The sequence below is a fragment of the Ranitomeya imitator genome, chromosome 3 (genome assembly GCF_032444005.1).
Source record: "Ranitomeya imitator isolate aRanImi1 chromosome 3, aRanImi1.pri, whole genome shotgun sequence".
NCBI lineage: Eukaryota > Metazoa > Chordata > Amphibia > Anura > Dendrobatidae > Ranitomeya > Ranitomeya imitator.
This window is the reverse complement of record NC_091284.1, coordinates 553640285-553664849: the sequence shown is the minus strand read 5'-3', so window position 1 is coordinate 553664849 and position 24565 is coordinate 553640285. Positions and strand designations below refer to the sequence as shown.

The following is a 24565-nucleotide window of genomic DNA, read 5'->3' as shown; positions in this document are numbered from 1 at the left end:
CCTGACAGGGACCCCCCTGTGTCTTCTCCCTGCAACACCCCCTGCCACGGGATGTTGCCTGAATCCAACCCAGTCAGCTTCTGACTAACTTCCTCCCCAGCCCCTGGTTTTACCAGTGTGAGGAGTGGCCCAATAAATAAAGCCTTTTGCTCCCCCTAGTGGCCGGAGTGTGAATTGTAAAGTGTTCTGGTGATACCTGGTCAGGAGAACTCCTTTAGTGCCATCAGACGTACCATCACTCCCCTTACTGGCAGAGCGTCATACTGCAACGACCAGATCTCTGGGGCGCTGCATGCACATAAATTGTTTTTCCCTAGTCCTATGACGTTATACGGTCTTTGAAGGTCCCAATCAACAACAGCACTGATCTTTGCTGGATCCATCCGAAAACCTAAAGATGACAACAGGTACACCTCCACAAAAACTACACCTCCTGGACAGCGAAAACACATTTTTAATACTTTGGTAGTTTGGCATATAATTTGATATCTCTTAATATTTGCAGCACCTGTTTAACATGCACCCGATATGTCTCAAAATCAGGAGAGTAAACCAAATTATCATCAAGATAGGCCACCACAAACCTACCCACCAAATGATGCAAAATATCATTGATGAAATGCTGAAATACCACAGGCGCATTAGCCAGACTGAAAGGCATGACCAGACTCGAAATGACCCGCAGGGATATTGAACACCATCTTCCATCCACTTTTAGAGTATGTTCCCACGGTCAGTAAACGCTGCAGGTTGTATGCTGCATCCATCCGCAGCATCCATCCATAGCATCCAACCCGCAGCAGCCAGATGTTACAGCATAGTGGATGGGATTTTAAGAAATCCAATCTCCACTATGCGTGCTCAGATGCCTCTGGCTTCCATGTGGAGACGCACATGCGACTCGTCTTTCCAGACAGCAGCATGTCTATTTATCTTGCGGAGATGCTGAGTATCCGCAAGATAAATATCACCAGTCCAATGTATTGGGTGCGGTGATTCCACCCGGTTCAATGAACACATGCGGAATCACCTGCATTCAAAAGCCAGCAGCACTTTGGACGGAGCGAACAAGTGCTGCGTCCAAAGCGCTGCCGATAACTGACAGTGGGGACATAGCCTTATGATTCTAACCAGGTTGTAGATAACCAAAACAAAATGGACACCAGAGTAATACTTGTAAAAGATATATAACTTTATTACAAAAATATATTTTATACTTCTCATAAAGTTAAAAAATCATATGAGTAAAGACAATTGAATACAGACAATAGTAATACAGTGCAATATAGAAATGGTGGCGACACCTAGGTCCCATATGAAAGCAGGTTGGTAAAGTAAAAAGTTTATATATGCGCATGGGCAAGGTCCAAAGGAATACTAGGGTTGTAGCTCTATAGTGTACAGTGCTATGATAAAACAGAGAGAGAGTGATGCCGGAGGGGGTAGATTACAACTAATGTTATATAAGGTGCCTAGTGCAATTGCGAGGGCAACGAACTCTATAAGATATTAGTCAGAAGTAAGTAAATTCATATCATAGTATGCACACTCAAATAAAGTCGTTAAGGCTAGGTTCAGATTAGCGTTTGAGTCTGCAGTGTATCATCCGCAAGCGCAAATGCATTCTTATGCAGCGTTTTTTATCCGCATCATCTTACGCATGACGGCAAAAAAACGCTGCACGTGCTTGCATTTGCATGCGTTTTTGCATGAGTTTGCATTGTTTATGAGCATGCGTTCAATATTTCCAATGTTTTCCAGTAGCTTTTCCTTGACATCAGACACCCCATGGGCATGTCTAATGTGATTTCTATATATAGACACACTGCACTGAGGAAGTCCTTGTCTTTGGCTGCTGTATCAAGCTGCGAGATGGATCTTGACATGGAGAGCTTCTATGATAATCTGGATTTGCAATTGAAATTGACTGTTGCCTTTGCTTTTGCTTGTCAAGAAAAAAGAAGACAAAGACTGAGTAGACATCGTCATCGCTACTGGCAGCACCCCCTCCTTGAACTCCAAGAGAGCCGTGGAGCCTACCATTAGTTGTACATGAGCTGCGTGCAAACTCCCAGAAGTTTTTTGATTACACGAGGATGTCTGAACAGAGTTTCGATGACTTGCTGCAAAGTGTCCGAGGGTAAATCACCTGGCATGACACACAACTCCGTAGAGCAATACCTGCTGAGGAACGTCTGTTGGTGACCTTGAGGTACATAATTGTGAAAAACAAACAAATGTTCATAGTATTATTGTTAGATAACCCATGTATTATTTTTTATTCCCTTTTTCTGTTTGGCAGATTCCTGGCTACCGGAGAGACTTTATCATCTCTCCATTTCCAGTTCCAGATTGGAGTATCCACCTTTTCTGGGGTTGTTCGAGACACCTGCAGGGCTTTATGTGATGTTCTTCATCAAGAATTCCTCCCCCAACCCACAACTGAACTCTGGCTTGAAAATACTGAAAAATTCCAGGACATTTGTAATTTTCCTAACTGTATGAGGTCTGTGGACGGCAAACACACTCGGATTATGAAACCTGCTGGAAGTGGAACCGAGTATTTTAATTACAAAAAATACTTTTCTATTGTTCTGATGGCGATTGCAGATACTGAATGTCGATTTGTCGCTGTGGACGTTGGTTCATTTGGATGAAGAAATGACTCTCAGACTTTCAAAAACTGTGACATGGGCCAACATTTGTATCATAATAATTTCAATTTTCCACAGCCACGACCTCTTCTCAATACTGAAGGCCAACCAATGCCGTTGTTGTGGTTGGGGATGAGGCCTTTCAAATGAGCCAACCTCCTAAAACCTTACTCAAGTAGGGACTTGAGTCACACCAAACGGATTTTCAACTATCAGCTGACAAGGGCACGAAGAACTATGGAGTGTTCCTTTAGCTTGCTGGTATCTAAATAGCGCATTTTGGGAACAGTCATAAATCTAAAAATTGAGACAATTGATGCGTTGTTATTCACAATTACATCCTGGCAAAAGAGCAACCCAACTTAGAACTAGGACTACAGTGGAAGTTGCCCAGATGAGGGATGTTTGCTGCATACTTTGTTTCTGATAATGGACGTGGGCATGGCAAGACAGAATGTTTTAAGAAGCTAAGTATGTACCTGTAATGTAAAAATGTACCTGTAATATAAAAATGTACCTGTAATGTTTGCTAAATTAAATAATGAAGTACCTATAGTAAAACATCCATTACAAGTTCCCTCAACAATACAATACACACGTGTGTGTTTGCGGCGGCGGCGCTTAAACAGACAAAGAAAACACAGATATTGTGCAAAGAAAATAAACATTTACTTAACAAAACAATAATTGGGTTTAGGATCGGGGTCTATCTGAGGGTGAGATGTGGTGGACCTTGGGGGTGTGGAGCTGTGAGGATTGGGTGGTAGTTGATGAGGAAGGAGTTGCAGGGGAAGGGGCAACAAATTGAAGGATTGGATCATGGATGGGACTGGACACATTGGGAGTAGACAACACAGTGAAATCATGGGAATGGATAGGCAAACTGGAAGGGGCAGACACAAGGGAAGGTAGTGACATTTGACAACAGAGACACATTGGTAGGTGAGGGTGGAGGTGGTGGGTCCAATTTTGGCATGGCGTTTTGCCTCCGGGTCTTCGTCCTGGTGGGAATCTGTTTACTTTTTGACCTTTGTTTTCTTGGCCGAGTGGGAGTGGTGGCCTCTGTAGCAGTCTTCTTGCGTGGTGCTGGACTGGGCAGCGTGGTGGATGCTGCTAGCTGCAGGGGTACTGAACTTGTGAGCGTGGTGGATGCTGCTGGCTGAAGAGGTGCTGAACTTGGGAGCGTGGTGGATGCTGCTGGCTGCAAAGGTGCTGAACTTGGGAGTGTGGTGGATCTGTGAACTGGAGGCAGTGGTGGAGGATAGTTTGGTGCTGTGGGAGTTGTAAAGTACAGTATATGTTCGGCTGCTGGTAATATCCTCTGGCCTGTGGATTGTAGCTTTGGGACTGCTGCTGCTGCAATGCGTGGCTGTAAGCAGCCTGGCAAGCCTGCATGACGTTGAGCTGGAATTGAGATGTAAGGTTTTCCGACATTTCCTGCTCTATTGAAGAAAAAAAATGTTGCGCCGGTCTCTCAAGGTCGGCCTCCAGGTGGTCAAGGCGTTTGTTGACATCCTGTATAAGTGTGTTCACATGGTTGAACCCACTCTTCTGTCTGTCACCAAGCACCTTAATCCCATCCTGGAAGACTGAGCTTAAGTGCATAAACTTGGGCATGAGTGACCTCTCCCTGGCCCTTTGCCGCTGACGAGAAGACCCAACAAAAGCAGAGGCAGAGGGCTGGGAGAGGGGAAAACCTGATGAACCGGCGGCTGCCTGTTCCTCAGCCTGTGAGGCCAGACAGGTTGCTACATCACTGGTCGATGATTGGGACTGCGTCTGTTCGATGGCTAGTCGATGAGGGGCCGCTTCAACAGAGCATAATCCAGGTTGTGTTGTGCTGCACCAGGTTCTGTGGTGAAAATAAAAGAAGAACATTAGTAAAAAACAAAAAAAGTTAAATAATAGTAAGACAACACAAAAGATACTTTGTTTCACAAAAGCAAGGTTACGGTGGTGTTTGTATTTTCTTATTATCCTTTGAGCAGCACCACTTTTAACCTGGTTCTCCTGTCTCATGTCCTTGTTGAAGCGATCCTTCATCAAGCACCAACGCACTCTTATTCTCTTCGCTGTGAAGGGGGAAAACAGGAAAAAATTATTTGCAAAACAATGCACCTACATTTACAGTTTCACTGGCGCGTCACACCACATTGCAATACTTACCAAAATCATTTTTGGTATGTGGCATGGCACTGTCCCAATCATGCACCAGCGATCTGGCCACTTCTTCCCAAAGTCAGGTAATCACCACAATGTCAGAGTGCCGACAATCACGGGTGTCCCACAATGGTACTCGCTCTTGCATAAGGTTAATGAGTTGCTCGTTTTCAATGTTCTGTTTGGCTTTTTCCCATTGTGGAACTTAGAGATCCAATGAAACAAAATAATTTTAAGTAAAAATGAAAAAAAATTAAACTACAACTCTGATGAAAAGAATACTTATACCACGTCTTTCCTCCTGAGACACATGAGCCCAACGACCCTGGGAAGAATCATTTCCACTTGACTGCTCCTGCTCTTCATCACTGGAAGTTACCTGTAAAGAAATTACCTGATTTAACACAGGTATACTATTGCCAGTCAATACATACCAATCAGTATAGCAAATGTGATTACATAATCGGTGTCATTTCCACCCTGGGAAGCAGTCAGTTCTTCACTTCAGGACATGGTCGAAGAGCAGGCAGCAGTCAAGTAAAACACTACAGGAAAAAAAGATAACAAAAAATAAACTTATTAGAGCCAAACACAATGTAGCCAAAAGAAATGGACACCAATACTTACATTACAGGCAGTAGTCCAACAGCACAGTAGTCAGCACAGGACAGGGACAGACGACAGCACCAGGACAGACGGCAGCAACAGGAGAGATGGCAGCACCAGAAAACAACTAATCTAAAAGGAACACAATAAAATTAAGAGAGACAGACATTTCCAAAGCTTCTATACTTACATTAGACAGAGCTGTCCTCACCAGGACGGAAGCGTCAGGACAGACGCCAGCACCAGGAGAGACAGCAGCACCAAAACAGATGGTAGCACCAGGAGAGACGCCAGCACCAGGAGAGACAGCAGCACCAGGACAGATGGTAGCACCAGGAGAGACGCCAGCACCAGGAGAGACAGCAGCACCAGGAGACAACCAGTCTAAAAGGAACAGAAAAAAAATTAAGAGAGACAGACATTTTCAAAGCTTCTATACTTACATTAGACAGTGTTGTACTCAGCAGGATGGCAGCACCATGAGAGATGCCAGCACCAGGAGAGACAGCAGCACTAGGACAGACGGCAGCAACAGGACAGACGCCAGCACCAGGAGAGACGGCAGCACCAGGAGACAACCAGTCTAAAAGGAGCAGAAAAAAAAATTAAAAGAGGGGAGAAGCCAGCGCTGCCTAAGGTATAGACGCAATACATAAAGTGCAAATGCACATATTGATTTCTAACTGTATTTTCAAAATGAGACATTTAGCAAACAATTGATCAATTCTTTGAGCCACCCCGCCGTCTTTACCTTAGGCAGCGCTGGCTTCTCCCCTCTTTTGCTTTGATATTGGTACGTGGCTGACCACCACTGTTGCCATGCACCGCGCCGGGTTACGTGCGCCATTCTTTCTGTGTTTCTGTGATTGATAGGCTGCTGTACACACACACAGCAGCCCTGCCTTGCCCTAGGCTTTGTTTAATTATGCACCTGTATCTCAGCCTGTCTCACCTTTTATCTTTGGTGCTGGATGGGCAGTGTGGAGGTTGGACCTGAAATGTCTATGCCTGGACCTGGTCAACCTTTATCCTCGCTTGCCCCTCTGGCGCCATGGGAGTGATTTAGTAATGCTCCAGGTACAGCTTGCATTTAATGTGGTCTTGCTTTTAATTCATTTAGGAGGCCTTTATGGCACAGCGAATATAAAAAACATAGGGTAGGACTGCCCCATTATGAGAATACCGTGAAGTGGCGGGGTGGCTCAAAGACTTGATCAATTGTTTGCTAAATATCTCATTTTGAAAATACAGTTAGAAATTAATATGTGCATTTGCACTTTATGTATTGCGTATTAACCTTAGGCAGCGCTGGCTTCTCCCCTCTTTTGCTCAGAAAAAAAATTAGTACAAAGTACAGTCAGCAGTTAGACGGACAGACATTTTCAAAGGTTCTATACTTACATAGCCAGTGCTGTTGTCAGATCCAGAGTCTTGAGAGTAATGGACTACCTGTCTCCAGACCCCTTGTATACATCACTGATTTTGGGTAGATGGGTAGATTTGTAGGTGGTAGCATAGTTTCCTGGACATGATTAGTGTGAAGTACACATGCGTATCGAACGCATGTGTACGCATATCCTTGCGTACCAATGAGTTCCCATAGACAGTAATGCGTTTTTTTGATGCTATCATCCTAGAGTCATCAACTCATACACAATCAAATAAGCAGCACTCTGTAGCGCCAAAATTTGAAAATGAAAATTGAATTGCATTACCTTCAAATTTGTATTCATTAACCTTCTGACTCAGTACTCCGCTTCTTAGCTGCAGGCGTTTTTAATCAAGGCAGGACCCTACACCTCCACAGAGATATACAGTGGGGCAAAAAAGTATTTAGTCAGTCAGCAATAGTGCAAGTTCCACCACTTAAAAAGATGAGAGGCGTCTGTAATTTACATCATAGGTAGACCTCAACTATGGGAGACAAACTGAGAAAAAAAAATCCAGAAAATCACATTGTCTGTTTTTTTAACATTTTATTTGCATATTATGGTGGAAAATAAGTATTTGGTCAGAAACAAACAATCAAGATTTCTGGCTCTCACAGACCTGTAACTTCTTCTTTAAGAGTCTCCTCTTTCCTCCACTCATTACCTGTAGTAATGGCACCTGTTTAAACTTGTTATCAGTATAAAAAGACACCTGTGCACACCCTCAAACAGTCTGACTCCAAACTCCACTATGGTGAAGACCAAAGAGCTGTCAAAGGACACCAGAAACAAAATTGTAGCCCTGCACCAGGCTGGGAAGACTGAATCTGCAATAGCCAACCAGCTTGGAGTGAAGAAATCAACAGTGGGAGCAATAATTAGAAAATGGAAGACATACAAAACCACTGATAATCTCCCTCGATCTGGGGCTCCACGCAAAATCCCACCCCGTGGGGTCAGAATGATCACAAGAACGGTGAGCAAAAATCCCAGAACCACGCGGGGGGACCTAGTGAATGAACTGCAGAGAGCTGGGACCAATGTAACAAGGCCTTCCATAAGTAACACACTACGCCACCATGGACTCAGATCCTGCAGTGCCAGACGTGTCCCACTGCTTAAGCCAGTACATGTCCGGGCCCGTCTGAAGTTTGCTAGAGAGCATTTGGATGATCCAGAGGAGTTTTGGGAGAATGTCCTGTGGTCTGATGAAACCAAACTGGAACTGTTTGGTAGAAACACAACTTGTCGTGTTTGGAGGAAAAAGAATACTGAGTTGCATCCATCAAACACCATACCTACTGTAAAGCATGGTGGTGGAAACATCATGCTTTGGGGCTGTTTCTCTGCAAAGGGGCCAGGACGACTGATCCGGGTACATGAAAGAATGAATGGGGCCATGTATCGTGAGATTTTGAGTGCAAACCTCCTTCCATCAGCAAGGGCATTGAAGATGAAACGTGGCTGAGTCTTTCAACATGACAATGATCCAAAGCACACCGCCAGGGCAACGAAGGAGTGGCTTCGTAAGAAGCATTTCAAGGTCCTGGAGTGGCCTAGCCAGTCTCCAGATCTCAACCCTATAGAAAACCTTTGGAGGGAGTTGAAAGTCCGTGTTGCCAAGCGAAAAGCCAAAAACATCACTGCTCTAGAGGAGATCTGCATGGAGAAATGGGCCAACATACCAACAACAGTGTGTGGCAACCTTGTGAAGACTTACAGAAAACGTTTGACCTCTGTCATTGCCAACAAAGGCTATATTACAAAGTATTGAGATGAAATTTTGTTTCTGACCAAATACTTATTTTCCACCATAATATGCAAATAAAATGTTAAAAAAACAGACGATGTGATTTTCTGGATTTTTTTTTCTCAGTTTGTCTCCCATAGTTGAGGTCTACCTATGATGTAAATTACAGACGCCTCTCATCTTTTTAAGTGGTGGAACTTGCACTATTGCTGACTGACTAAATACTTTTTTGCCCCACTGTAGATTTTAGTCTAAGAGAGCATTCACAGGTTCCCATATAGATGAAGACTTTATTCTAAGTGAGGATTGACATTGCTAGGTCCTAGTAAATGAGAAACGCCTTATCGTGGCTACCTGGTAGACATGAATTGGCCAATTTATGCACTAAACTTTCTCAATTTTTCATATTTTTAGTGCAGTAATGCAATTCAATTTTCATATTTCATGTTTGCAAGTTTTGACGCTACAGAGTGCTGCCTTATTTATTTGATAGTGCAAGCAAATGTAACATCAACCCAGGTATAGCAACCAGACCAAAAATGTTATGGCATATAATGACAGAGGAAACCAACCTGTAAAGTGTGGGAAGGGAGCCCCAATGCGCGTTTCGCGATGTGCTTCTTCAGAGGGATTGGTTTCTTGCAGCACTCTCTCAGCTGTTTTTCATAGTACCAACCAGGTTGTAGGCCCCCCATAAATCCAACTTGGAGAACACCTTAGCTCCCACAACCTGGCTGAACAGATCAGGAATCAGAAAAAGAGGGTATGGATTTTGAACGGTAATTTGATATAATTCCCCGAAATCTAAACAGGGACGTAGACCACCATCTTTTTTCTTCACGAAGAAAAACCCTGTTGCCATAGGTGAAGATGAGAGTCTGATGTGTCTCTTCTCCAGACTTTCTGCAATTAAATCCTTAAACAGTTCTCCTGGCAGTAATCCTCCCACTCAATGACCTCCCTGGATTGCCAATCCACCAACAGATTATGTTTCACCAACCAGGGAAGACCCAATACAATTGGGGTGGGAAGACCATCCAGGACATAGCAAGGAATTATTTTAGAATGAACCGACCCCACCCTCAGTTTTATATTCTGTAAAATTTAGGTGAGAGCTTTCTATGCAAGTGGCACTAAGTCAACGGCGAAGATGGGAATGGGCTTAGATAAAGCACAGCAAATCAGCCCGTGAGTTCTGGCAAACTCAGCATCAACCATACTGACTCCAGCTCCACTGTCAACAAACACAGAAATCTCGGTTTTGCTCTCCAGCACCACCTCTGCAGGTTAACGATAGATGCACCCCTTGCTTATTCCACTCTAGATTACCAAGGGTTAAATGAGTCTCCTTTTGTTTAGGTATCAAAGGACAGGCCCCAATAAAATATCCCTTTTTTCCACGAAACAAAAACACACCTCGTTTTTTTTGCAAACATCCCAGGAAATGTACAATGCAGAGGCACCCCCTAAGTGCATGGGTTCCTCCACCCTCTCCTGTATGGGTTTACTGCTAGACTGCTTCCCTGGCAAAGGGGAAATACCCTGAAAAAAAGGCTCTGGAGAAGGTGGTCTTACCCACCTATCCCGAAGGCGTCTGACAACATGTATAGCCAATGTCATAGCGCACTCCAAGGACTCAGGGGTTTCATATACCACCAAGGTATCTTTCAACCTTTCAGTGCGACCCTGAAGAAATTGACTTCTGGGAGCCAGGTCATTCCCCTTAGCATCAGTTGCCCACATGCAGAATTCAGAGCTATATGTCTCCACTGACCGATTCCCCTGCTGAAGGCCACACAACCTGGTCTCAGCCAAGGTGACTCGGTCAGGGTCATCATAGATAAGGGCTAGAGCCCCAAAAATCTCTCCACAGACTGGAAACAAACCAAATCCTATGGCAAAGAGAAAGCCTAGGACTGTGGATCTCCCTGTAGTAGAGAGATCACAATACCGACTCACTGCTCTTCATTTCCGGAGGAGTTAGCACAAGCTTCCTTAAACAAAAAAACTTGTCCTTTCTGGAAAACCTGTTTTGGGTTCAGGTTGAACTGGCCTACCTGCAGAGACCCCAACATCAGCAGTGACAGTGGCTGCTAAACCTCATATCGGAGGTCATTCACCTCCAGAGACAGACCGCATAGCTGCTCTGTCAGCCATGTGACTGGATCCATACCAAGGGAGAAAAGGAAAAAAAACACAAGTGAAGTGTCACGCACAGTGTAGGAAAGACTAAGTGCAACACAAAGGATGAGGGGAGGGAGCCTAACACTAGGGAAGGGGGGAGTGGAGACCCCTAGGCAGATCTAAAGTCACACTGACTGCCCTAAATGTCCCTATATAGGTTCTGTACTTATCGCCAAGCAGGAACCTAATCCCTGCCTGACCCTGGCGATAAGCTCTACTTAGGGAATGACGGGGCAAGCACTAGTCAATGCCCACTATCACTAAAGACAGTTGGGATAGACAAACAAGGGGAATAATTATCTTGAGTAGACTCAGAGATGCAACACAGATGTCATGACTAAGACTTAGGTTGAAACGCGTCGCTCTCCTAACAGTGTTTTAGGACAATATGTGTTTTTTTTTTTTTTTACTTTTCAATAAAAGAAGTTATTTTTTAGCCACATCCGCCCATCGATGGATCCTTCCTTCCTTTTATCCTAACACAGTTGTCATCTAGCAACACCAAAGAGGGAGATAGCCAACTGCTATAGGGTCAAGACTCAACAGGGGGAAATGGAAATATAACTGGCAACTCCCAGCAGCAGGCTGGGGGTCTATAAACACCCAGGTCCAGGTGTGTCAATTAAAGCCGGAGAAAGGTTGCCACTGGGTAAAGGCCCCGTCACACATAGCGAGATCGCTAGCGAGATCGCTGCTGAGTCACAAGTTTTGTGACGCAACAGCGATCTCAGTAGCGATCTCGCTATGTGTGACACGTACCAGCGATCAGGCCCCTGCTGTGAGATCGCTGGTCGTGTCAGAATGGCCTGGGCCATTTTTTGATCGTTGAGGTCCCGCTGACATTGCTGAATCGGCGTGTGTGACGCCGATTCAGCGATGTCTTCGCTGGTAACCAGGGTAAACATCGGGTAACTAAGCGCAGGGCCGCGCTTAGTAACCCGATGTTTACCCTGGTTACCATCCTAAAAGTATAAAAACAAACGCTACATACTTACCTATCGCTGTCTGTCCTCGGTGCTCTGCTTCTCTGGTCTGGCTGTGAGCGCCGGTCAGCCGGAAAGCAGAGCGGTGACGTCACCGCTCTGCTTTCCGGCCGCTGTGCTCACAGCCAGACCAGAGAAGCAGAGCACCGAGGACAGACAGCGATAGGTAAGTATGTAGCGTTTGTTTTTTTTTACTTTAACGCTGGTAACCAGGGTAAACATCGGGTTACTAAGCGCGGCCCTGCGCTTAGTTACCCGATGTTTACCCTGGTTACCGGGGACCTCGGGATCGTTGGTCGCTGGAGAGCTGTCTGTGTGACAGCTCTCCAGCGATCAAACAGCGACGCTGCAGCGATCCGGATCGTTGTCGGTATCGCTGCAGCGTCGCTATGTGTGACGGGGCCTTAAGAGTCAGAAGGGTTAAGAAGGTGTCTGCAAGGTCAAATGCAGAGGCCTTCTGCAGCTAGATGCAGTGTGACTGTCTGCAGCCTCTGACACACCGGTGACATTGAGTTAAACACTCCATTGAGACACAGCAAAACCCATAACTCAAGGTAAACCTGAGCAATTACTACAACTGTGCTACTTTGATATTTTTATTTGTGAGCTTGAAATATTAACAAAAATCTTGCTATGGAAGTGGTAGCATGTTGCCTAGTATCTATTCCCTTACAGATTAACCCCTTCCAGCTAAAAGGATGTGAGAAAATCTGTTAAGGGGGCTAAGTGGTTGGAAGGAGCATGTGTATGGCACACATTTTCTTAGACTGAAAAAAAACACAGACTAATATATATACGATAGATAGATAAATAGATAGATAGATAGATAGATAGATAAGGAAAAAGCAGGTAGAAATAAAAGTCAATTTTTTTTCATTATTTACTGGAGTGCTGCCTGCTTTTGTCCTTTTATATTACTTCTACAAATGGATATTTGTTTGGAGGGCGTTGCACCCTAAATTCCCTTTTATGGTACTGTTACATATTTTCTCTTTGATTATAATAGATAGATAAATAACACATAATAATAATATAGAATCCTTTGCAGTAGGCGGAGCTATGCAAATCATCTCTTTCCACCCCAGTCTAATCCACAGCGCTTGGAATCGCCAAGTGTGCAATGCTGCGGATTAGTTTCTAAATTTACACAGCCAACCAATTCTTACCTGTGGACACGTGTTTCAGGCTTTAGGCCCTCATCAGCACAGGGCTGGAATTGGTTGGCTGTATGGAGTGGGGCTCGGTGAGCAGGCGATACATACATGCTAGCCACCTTAGGGAGAGACCCAAGTTGGGCTAAATGTAGCGGGATGAAAGAGACCGAAAAGCCCTCTACTTAAAGGAAATACATAGTGGATGCTTTCCTGAAACGGAAAGTACTTGCAAGCAGCATAATACAAAGAATAGCAGGTTTACCCAGAATCCTTTGCAGTAGGCGGAGCTATGCAAATCATCTCTTTTAGCTCCGCTTACTGCAAAGGATTCTGGGTAAACCTGCTATTTTTTGTATTATGCTGCTTGCAAGTACTTTCCGTTTCAGGAAAGCATCCACTATGTATTTCCTTTAAGTAGAGGGCTTTTCGGTCTCTTTCGTCCCGCTACATTTAGCCCAACTTGGGTCTCTCCCTAAGGTGGCTAGCATGTATGTATCGCTTGCTCACCGAGCCCCACTCCATACAGCCAACCAATTCCAGCCCTGTGCTGATGAGGGTTTAACGCTCGAAACACGTGTCCACAGGTAGGAATTGGTTGGCTGTGTAAATTTAGAAACTAATCCGCAGCATTGCACGCTTGGCGATTCCAAGCGCTGTGGATTAGACTGGGGTGGAAAGAGATGATTTGCATAGCTCTGCCTACTGCAAAGGATTCTGGGTAAACCTGCTATTCTTTGTATTATGCTGCTTGCAAGTACTTTCCGTTTCAGGAAAGCATCCACTATGTATTTCCTTTAAGTAGAGGGCTTTTCGGTTTCTTTCCTCCCGCTACATTTAGCCCAACTTGGGTCTCTCCCTAAGGTGGCTAGCATGTATGTAATAATAATATAGACATTACAGCATAACAATAAACACAGATCAAAACAGATACCAAGAGGAGATAGGGCCCTGTTTGCAAGCTTACAAACTATCAATCTTGATTCAGGATGTGAGCTAACAACAGCTCAGCAAAGCTGTGCTCATGCATCTGGATATATGGAAACCCTTTCTTCTCCATAGCACACGGCCAGCCACAAGCTGAAATGATCTTAAAGACCTGTAAGTGTTCTCTTTTCAATGTTAGTCCTATTATTTTGTAATCTGCAATGTACACGTGATTTTGTCTTCTTTGTAATATCTTTTATACTTTGTAAACACTGCCTAACTGTTTATGGAGTAAAATATATAATTTACTAGCTGTCTCTTCCTGCTCTATGAACTAACTGTGCGTCCTCTGAAGTGAATTACGCTACTGATTTGGGTTTGCTCCAGACACGTTAACCTTTGGTGGAATCTGAGCTGGTGGCAGCATACTTTGTTTTGTGCGATTGGGAATCTTTGCAGCGACGGCAGCATTGATAATTATTGTTTCTGCCTGTGTGGGGGTAGTTATATTGCCCTCGCTGCAGTGTGCCCAATAACCAGTGCATAGCAGGCAGCCTTTCTGGTGACTAATTACCCTAGGTGCAGTACCTAACCTGACCTGAGGGTAAAGGGGGTGACAGAGAGCTGCAAGTTCCAAACCGGAACTGGGAAGTGGGCTATAGATTAATCCCCTTCAGAAGGAAACAGGGGCAACCAAAGCAACCCCGGTTCATGACAAATTGATGTGAGTAGTGGGGACGATAAAGATATCCTCCCTGGGATCCCTGACATATTGTTGGGATCCCTGACATAGTGTTGGCAGCACGGTGTGAACCGTGACATATTGGTAGATAGATAGATTGATAATAGATAGATAAATCAAAAAAATTTAAGGTAGCACACCAGTAGGTAAAGATTCACGTGCAGTTTATTGGCCCAAGTGCGACATTTCAGTTTAAGATGTGGACCTTTCTCAAGCAATCCAATACTTAACCTACTGGTGTGCTGCCTTCAATTTTTTGGATTTATTTACAAGGTTTGGTACATGCCTGGGAGGCTTTTGCGCCCAACAATCTTTTTTGTGCTGCTTTTTGGCTTTCTTTTTTCTAGATAGATTGATAGATAGATAGATACAGTGGGTACAGAAAGTATTCATATCCCTTTAAATGTTTCACTCTTTGTTCCATTGTAACCATTTGGTAAATTTAAAAAAAGTTCATTTTTTCTCATTAAGGTACACTCTGCACCTCATCTTGACTGAAGAAAACAGAAATGTAGAAATTTTTGCATATTTATTAAAAATAAAAACTGAAGAGAATCTGCAAGGAAGAATGGTAGATGATACCCAAATCAAGGTGTGAAAAACTTGTTGCATCATTCCCAAGAAGACTCATGGCTGTACTAGCTCAAAGGGGTGCTTCTACTCAACACTTTCAGTTTTTAATTTATAATAAATTTGCAAAAATTACTACATTTGTTTTTTTCTGTCAAGATGGGGTGCAGAGTGTACATCAATGAGAAAAAAATGATTTTTTTTAAATTTACCGAATGGCTGCAATGAAACAAAGATTGAAAAATTTAACAGGGTCTGAATACTTTCTGTACCCACTGTAGATAGTCAAATTGCATAAATATATTATCTATGTACTTTTGTCACTAGTGTAATACATTATAGGGGACACATTTGAAAGTGTTAAACACATGACAGAACATACCTGTTTATGCCGATGTTTTGTATTTCAGTGGAATTCTGAAATATTAAGGTATCTAAAATAATAGCCCACTGCAATCCTATCACTCCATTCAAAAAGTTAAACGCAATTCCACTGAATCCAAACTTTTTTAAGAATCCAAATAGTAATCCGAGACCAAGGAAAATCATGACATTCACATCTTGCAGTTCTAAAAAGGAAAAATGCAAGAGAAACTAATAAAATAAGTAAATAACTTAGTTGAGCATACATTTTCAGTGATATATTGCAAATAAATAAGAGCTACTGCATTCTCATCTACTTAGCAAACACTATGGTAGATTGCTAACTGTACAGTTGTCAGCAGGATTTTAAGCCTGAAACTATTTATATACCTGTACATGACCTGCCCACAACTCCTTAACTGAGAAATCAGCATTTGAATTGATATGCCAATAAGGTTGAAGAGCTATGGTAGATCTGAAGCTCTGCTTTATTTCCCAGCCAGCGCAGCCTCCTCCTACATGACTTTGGTACACTACTGTGCAGGAGCCTAGAGTGCTCACAGTGCCTGAGTGTGCTTTCATCCCCCTTTCCTGTCTGCAGTGGCCGCTCGCAGCACACAGGATCACAAGGACCTGGATAGCTGATGCTGGTTGGAGAGAGAGAGATCAACGTGTGCTCTGACACTTACTGGGCGCCTGTCAGTGTGAATCATACTGCCAGGCCATTTTTGCCACAAAATGTACCCCGAAAAAAAACAATTTGTAATTCAGAATTGTTTATTGGGATATTTTTTGGCAACTTTACTGCACTTGGAATTTGTTTTCACATTTTCCAGTACAGTATGTGGTAAAATGAATAGTGTCATTTAACCCCTTAAGCCCCAAGGGTGGTTTGCATGTTAATAACCGGGCCAATTTTTACAATTCTGACCACTGTCCTTTTATGAGGTTATAACTCTGGAACGCTTCAACGGATTCCGGTGATTCTGACACTATTTTCTCATAACAAATTGGGCTTCATAATAAAATTTCTTTGATATTACCTGCGTTTATTTGTAAAAAAAAAACTGAAATTTGGAGAAAATTTTGAAAATTTCGCAATTTTCCAACTTTGAATTTTTATGCCCTTAAATCACAGAGATATGTCACACAAAATACTTAATAAGTAACATTTCCCATATGTCTACTTTACATCAGCACAATTTTGTAACCAATTTTTTTTGTTTGTTAGGGAGTTATAAGGGTTAAAGGTTGACCAGTAATTTCTCATGTTTACAACACCATTTTTTTTAGGGACCACATCACATTTGAAGTTATTTTGAGGGGTCTATATGATAGAAAATAACCAAGTGTGACACCATTCTTAATACTGCACCCATCAAGGTGCTCAAAACAACATTCAGAAAAAACATTCAAGAAGTTTATTAACCCTTCAGGTGTTTCACAGGAATTTTTGGAATGTTTAAAAAAAAATTAACATTTAACTTTTTTTCACAAAAAATGTACTTTAGAATCCAATTTGTTTTATTTTACCAAGGGTAACAGGAGAAAATGGACCCCAAAAGTTGTTGCACAATTTTTCCTGAGTACGCCGATACCCCATGTGTGGGGGTAAACCATTGTTTGGACGCATGGCAGAGCTCGGAAGCGAAGGAGCGCCATTTGACTTTTTAATGCAAAATTGACTGGGATTGAGATGGGACACCATGTTGTGTTTGGAGAGCCCCTGATGTGCCTAAACATTGAAACCCCCCACAAGTGACACCATTTTGGAAAGTAGACCCCCTAAGGAACATATCTAGATGTGTTGTGAGAGCTTTAAACCCCGAAGTGTTTCACTACAGTTTATAACGCAGAGCCGTGAAAATAAAATAAAAACATTTTCCACAAAAAATTTTTAGCCCCCAGTTTTGTATTTTCCCAAGGGTAACAGGAGAAATTGGACCCCAAAAGTTGTTTTCTAATTTGTCCTAAGTACGCTGATACCCTATATGTGGGGGGAACCACCATTTGGGCGCATGGCAGAGATTGGAAGGGAAGGAGCGCCATTTGGAATGCAGACTTACCGTATATACTCGAGTATAAGCCGAGATTTTCAGCCCAAATTTTTGGGTTGAAAGTGCCCCTCTCGGCTTATACTCGAGTCACGGTCAGCGGTGGGGTCGGCGGGTGAGGGGGAGAGAGCGTGTCGCATACTCACCTAGTCCCGGCGCTCCTGGCGCTCCCCCTGCCTGTCCCACGGTCTTCGGTAGAGGGCGGCGCACACTAGTACGTCATCGCGCCCTCTGACCTGAACAGTCACTGCAAGAGGACGCGGAAGACGGAGCGGCGCCCGGCGTGTGGAATGCGGAGAGGTAACTATGAGATACTTACCTGCTCCCGGCGTCCCTGGCTCCTTCCCCAGGACAGCTGGTCTCCAGGTGCCGCAGCTCTTCCCCTGTTCAGCGGTCACATGGTACCGCTTATTAAAGTTATGAATATGGACTCCACTCCCATAGGGGTGGAGACGCATATTCATTTCTCTAATGAGCGGTAACGGTGACCGCTGACAGAGGAAGAGGCTGCGGCACCTGGAGACCACCTGTCCGGGGGAAGGAGCCAGGGACGCCGGGAGCAGGTAAGTATCTCATAGTTACCTGTCCGCGTTCCACACGCCGGGCGCCGCTCCGTCTTCCGCGTCCTCTTGGAGTGACTGTTCAGGTCAGAGGGCGCGATGACGTACTAGTGTGCGCCGCCCTCTGCCTGAACTGTCAGTGCGGAGAGACGCCGAGACGGGACGCTGAGGAGCTGCAAGAAAGAGAGGTGAGTATGTCATTTTTTACTCTTCGTCACGACAGCACCCCACATGAGAGAGAGGGATCCGCCCATAGGAACAGGAAACCTACAGAATAAAAGGAGGCGGTCCCCTCTCCTCCTCAGTTTAGGTTTCCTGTTCCTATGGGAATCCCAGGACGTACCTACAGAAGATCCTGGGCCATGCACCCGCCTGCGTCGGTCTCTGTAAGGAACGGCAGGGGCTGCGGTTCCAGTAGCAGCGGCGGGGGAGCCACTGTGTACAGCCTCCCCCCTCGTCTGATGGATGGCCATGGTCCGGGTCCGGTCACCGCTGGTCCGCCCGGCTCCATGAGGGCGCGCGCGCTCAAAGCGGCCGGCTAAATAAGCAGCCGCTGCCGCATGGAGGAATGAGCGGCGCGTGTGACCCGGAAGTCGCTGGAGCACTTCCGGGTTCGGGCCGGGGAGGCAGGAGATTCGGCGCCACTTTTAAAAGCTGCAGCGCTACTGTCGGCCGGTGTGTGGATGTGAGTATGGCTTCACCGGCCGACGAAACGCACCTTGTAGTATCAGAGCGCTCTCCTAGTAAGGAGAAAAGCGCCAGGAGCAGCATTAAAGATGGTGGTCGTCAGGAGCGATCTTCCACCAAGCAAAAAGATCCCTCAAAGAATCCGCCTCCAGATCCGGTACCTGTCAGCTTCTCTGGGTGAGTTTAAAGACTTCTCTACCTATATGCTGATGTATGTTCCTCCTATGTCCCCTTCCTTTAGTCCAGGAAAAAGGCACACAAGTCCAAGCACAAAGAATGTGCTTTATGTTCACAGCCCCTTCCAGACTCCTATATGAAGAAGTTATGCTCAGATTGCATCATACTGACCTTGCGACAGGAAAACATTATGACTCCATCTGACGTTAGAGCCATGATTCGAGAAGAGATGCAGGGACTGTCACAGGCTAGTATCTCTAGCTCCCGCCAACCTAGCAGATCCCCATCTCCGGAAAATCCAGAATCGGAGGAGGTGCATAAGTCCTCAGATGAGTCGGAAACTCGGCCGAGTTCATCCGAAGATGAAGGGGGGTTATGTCTGCCTAACAGCAGCGTGGACAGCCTGGTAAAAGCAGTCAGAAACACGATGGGGTGCCCTGATGAGAAAGGGAAAAAATCAGCTCAGGACATTATGTTCGCGGGGTTAGGACAAAGGAAGCGCAGATCCTTTCCCGTTGTCGCAACCGTTAAAGAATTAATTAAAAAAGAGTGGGACAAACAGAGCGCCAGAGGTTTTCTACCATCTTCCTCTAAAAGGCGATATCCCTTTAGCGACGAGGAGCTGAATACTTGGTCGAAAGTGCCAAAAGTGGACGCAGCTGTAGCCTCAACCTCAAAACAGTCAGTCTTGGCTGTAGAGGATTCAGGGATGCTAACGGATCCGTTGGACCGTAAAGCAGAGGCCCTGCTTAAAAAATCTTGGGAGGCCAATACAGGGGCATTCCGACCAGCCATCTCTGCTACCTGTACGGCGAGATCTCTGCTGGTTTGGATGGAACAACTGGAGGAGCAGATCAGAGGTAGAACTGCAAGAGACTCCATTCTACCAAAGATCCCTCTGATGAAGGAGGCTGTAGCATTCCTGGCAGACGCCTCAGTAGATTCGCTACGCCTAGCAGCCAGGTCAGCCGGCTTAACAAACACAGCCCGGCGAGCACTCTGGTTGAAGAACTGGAAAGGGGACGCACAGGCAAAGGCAAAGCTTTGTGCGCTCCCCTGCCAGGGTGAGTTCCTTTTCGGGAAGACTCTGGATGAGATCTTAAAGAAAGCAGGAGAACGGAAGAAAGGTTTTCCTAATCAGTATCTTCCGTCTTACAGGAGAGCATTCAGGAGACGACCCTTTTCCAGGAAACCATTTGAGCAAAGGGATCGCTGGGAGGCGAAAGACCCTAAGCAAAAAGGAGCCCTGTTTACCGGGTCTTACAACGCAAAACGTGGCAAGTACCGCTAACCCTGAAGTAGGCGGCAGATTAAAATTTTTTCTATCCAAGTGGGAACATATAACATCCAACCGTTGGATCCTGGACATTATAAAAGATGGTCTTAAATTAGAATTTTTTAGAATCCCTTGGGATTCTTTTATAATAACATCTCCAAAGGGACAAGAACAACAAGAGGCTCTAGAGTCCGAGATTATTTCTCTCCTATCTAAAAAAGTGTTGGTAGAGGTTCCCCAAGATCAAAGAGGAAGGGGATTTTACTCCCCTTTGTTTTTGATCAAAAAACCAGATGGTTCATTCAGAACCATCATTAATCTCAAGAAATTAAATTCCTTTCTATATAATCGAACTTTTAAAATGGAGTCTATTAGTTCTACCATCAAGCTCTTGTTTCCTAGGTGTGTCATGGCCGGAATCAACCTAAAAGATGCCTATTATCATCTTCCTATACATGCCGAACATCAGCAGTATCTAAGGGTAGCAGTCATCCTGGCAGGACAGGTTCGTCACTTCCAGTATGTAGCAATGCCCTTTGGGCTTTCTATGGCTCCCCGCATCTTTACAAAGGTGATCCTAGAAGTGATGGCTCACTTACGCCAGCAAAACACTCTTATAATACCCTACCTGGATGATTTTCTTGTTATCGGAAATTCCAGATACCAATGTGAAATGCGGTTATCTAATGCGATCTCATCCTTGCAGGGTCTAGGTTGGATCGTGAATTACGAAAAATCCAGGTTGAATCCAGACACCATCCAGATATTTCTGGGAATTCAACTAGATTCTGTAAGTCAGAGGAGTTTTTTGCCACAGTCAAAGAAAATAATTATTCAAACAAAGGTGTCAGAGGCAGTATCAAAGCCCCGTATGACCCTGAGGAAGGCCATGTCCTTACTAGGATCACTGTCCTCATGTATACCAGCCGTACTGTGGGCTCAATATCATACCCATCAATTGCAGTATGAAATATTATCCATTCAGAAGGAAGTACATTTAGAGGGTAAAATCACTCTCTCCAGTGACGTAATTGAATCCCTGAGCTGGTGGTTAGACATGGATCACCTTTCAGGGGGTGTACCATGGATGATAATTCCCTCCAAAACAATTATCACTGACGCCAGCCCTGTGGGTTGGGGCGCACATATGGAAGATAGTCTGATCCAAGACACCTGGAATCAGGCGGAGCAGGAGTGTTCTTCAAATTGGAAGGAGTTAAAAGCAGTTGAATATGCCCTAAATCACTTTCTTCCACAGGTTCAGGGAAAGCATGTGAGAGTTCTGTCAGACAATTCCACCGCAGTGGCGTACATAAACCGTCAGGGAGGTACACGATCAGGAACCCTGATGAATGTAGCAGCAAACATCCTCCAGTTGGCAGAGGTTCATCTTCCATCCTTAACAGCCCTGCACATCAAAGGAGCAGAAAACACCAAGGCGGACTACCTCAGCCGAAACAGGCTACGACAAGGGGAATGGTCATTAAACAAGGACATATTCAACATGATAACAGAAGCATGGGGCGTACCCCAAATAGATCTGTTCGCCACAAGAGACAACAGACAGGTAAAGACATTCGCTTCCCTGAACCTCATGGATCACCCAGATATGTTGGACTCTCTTCACCATCCTTGGAGCTTCAAACTGGCATACGCCTTTCCTCCAATGTCTCTGATACCTCTAGTGATCAGGAAGATCAGGAGGGACCAAGCCAGAGTAATCCTGATTGCGCCCTTCTGGCCAAAAAGACCATGGTTCTCGTGTCTCCAGAGCATGTCTCTTTGCGATCCATGGATCCTTCCTTCACACAGGGAACTGCTGTCTCAGGGCCCATTTTTCCACCCGCAAGTGAAAGGTCTTCACTTGACGGCGTGGAATTTGAGAGGCAGTTGTTAAGATCTAGAGGGTTCTCGGAACAACTAGTTAACACCCTATTGTTGAGTAGGAAAAGATCTACCACCGTATTGTACAGCAGGGTATGGAAGAAATTCTTAGATTTTCATACAAAACCATTCTCTAAGCAGATTCCGATAGTTCCGATTCTAGAATTCCTACAAAGAGGAAGAGAATTAGGTTTATCGGTGAACACCTTAAGGGTTCAGATCTCAGCTTTAGGAGCCTTGTATGGGGACAACATAGCAGCCAACAAATGGGTCTCCAGGTTTATCAAATCCTGTGAACGTTCCAATCCGGTCCATATTCCCCGTCTACCTCCGTGGGATTTGAATTTAGTCTTAGAGGCCTTAACTGACTCCCCATTTGAGCCACTAGATACCATACCTCTAAAGGTCCTAACATACAAGGTCGCCTTATTGGTAGCCCTTACCTCAGCTAGAAGGGTTAGTGATATCCAGGCTCTATCAGTAGACCCGCCTTTCTTAGTGGTATTTCAGGATAGAATTGTCCTAAAACCTGATCCCTCATACCTCCCTAAAGTAGCATCCACCTATCACAGATCTCAGGAGATAATTCTGCCTTCCTTTTTTAATACACCTGTAAACCCAGAACAACATAGGTTGCACACCTTAGATGTCAGAAGAGCTATCCTGACGTATATAGAGAGATCTCAAACATGGAGGCAGAGTAGGGCTCTGCTTATCTCCTTTCAGGGCCTGAGGAAAGGATATGGGATCACAAAGGCTACCATTTCTCGATGGATTAGAGAAGCCATTTGTCTAGCCTACACATCAAGGGGCGAAATCCCACCAGTGGGGATTAAAGCGCATTCCACGCGGGCCATGGCTTCTTCTTGGGCGGAACATGCAGATGTACCGATCCATATGATATGTAAGGCCGCAACCTGGTCCTCACCTTCTACCTTTTACAACCATTACAGACTTGACCTTTCTGCTTCCTCTGATTTGACCTTTGGTAGAGCTGTGCTCAGTACAGTAATCCCACCCAAATAATGAATCTCTGAAAATCTCTCATGTGGGGTGCTGTCGTGACGAAGAGTAAAAATCCGGATTACGTACCGGTAATGCTCTTTTAATGAGTCACGACAGCACCCATGTATTACCCTCCCTAAATTATGCACAGCACTTTTCTTTAAGTTCAGAGAAGTAATGGTTGTATAGGGTTAAGAAATTTTTATGTTATTGAATAAGAATGAATACTAACACTTTTGCGGTTCCCTTTTTATACTCTGTAAACTAAACTGAGGAGGAGAGGGGACCGCCTCCTTTTATTCTGTAGGTTTCCTGTTCCTATGGGCGGATCCCTCTCTCTCATGTGGGGTGCTGTCGTGACTCATTAAAAGAGCATTACCGGTACGTAATCCGGATTTTTTTTATTGCAGCAGCAGCAGCATTATATATTGCACAGATTTATATGGCGCATCTATGGGGCCATAATGAACGGTGCAGAGCATTCTATATTGCACAGCTTTATGTGGAGCATCTATGGGGCCATAATCAACGGTGCAGAGCATTATATATGGGGCAGCTTTATGTGGAGCATCTATGGGGCCATAATCAACGGTGCAGAGCTTTCTATATGGGGCAGCTTTATGTGGAGCATCTATGGGGCCATACTGAACGGTGCAGAGCATTCTATATGGGGCAGCTTTATGTGGAGCATCTATGGGGCCATAATCAATGGTGCAGAGCATTATATATGGGGCAGCTTTATGTGGAGCATCTATGGGGCCATACTGAACGGTGCAGAGCATTATATATGGCACAGCTTTATGTGGAGCATCTATGGGGCCATACTGAACGGTGCAGAGCATTATATATGGGGCAGCTTTATGTGGAGCATCTATGGGGCCATACTGAATGGTGCAGAGCATTATCTATTGCACAGCTTTATGTGGAACATCTATGGGGCCATAATGAACAGTATGGAGCATTATATGTGGCACAGCTTTATATGGAGCATCTATGGGGCCATAATGAACGGTATAGAGCATCTATTTTTATTTTTGAAATTCACCGGTAGCTGCTGCATTTTCCACCCTAGGCTTATACTCGAGTCAATAAGTTTTCCCAGTTTTTGTGGCAAAATTAGGGCGGTCGGCTTATACTCGGGTCGGCTTATACTCAAGTATATACGGTAAATGGATTTGTCTGCAGGTGTCATGTTGCATTTGCAGAGCCCCTGATGCACCTAAACATTAGAAACCCCCCACAAATGACCCCATATTGGAAACTAGACCCCCCAAGAAACTTATCTAGATTTGTTGTGAGAACTTTGAACCCCCAAGTGTTTCACTACAGTTTATAATGCAGAGCCGTCAAAATAAAAAAATCATTTCTTTCCACAAAAATGGTTTTTTAGCCCCCAAATTTT

The 24565-nt window shown here is 44.6% G+C and overlaps 1 protein-coding gene across 1 annotated transcript in view; it reads right to left on the bottom strand.

The window, feature by feature from the left end:
- LOC138670505 (RH-like protein) overlaps positions 1 to 24565 on the bottom strand; it is a 188180-nt gene that overhangs the window by 104663 nt on the left and 58952 nt on the right. Inside the window, exon 2 of the mRNA XM_069757911.1 lies at positions 15540 to 15726. Within this exon, the coding sequence (XP_069614012.1) occupies positions 15540 to 15726 (187 nt within the window). The remainder of the gene's footprint in view (positions 1 to 15539; positions 15727 to 24565) is intronic.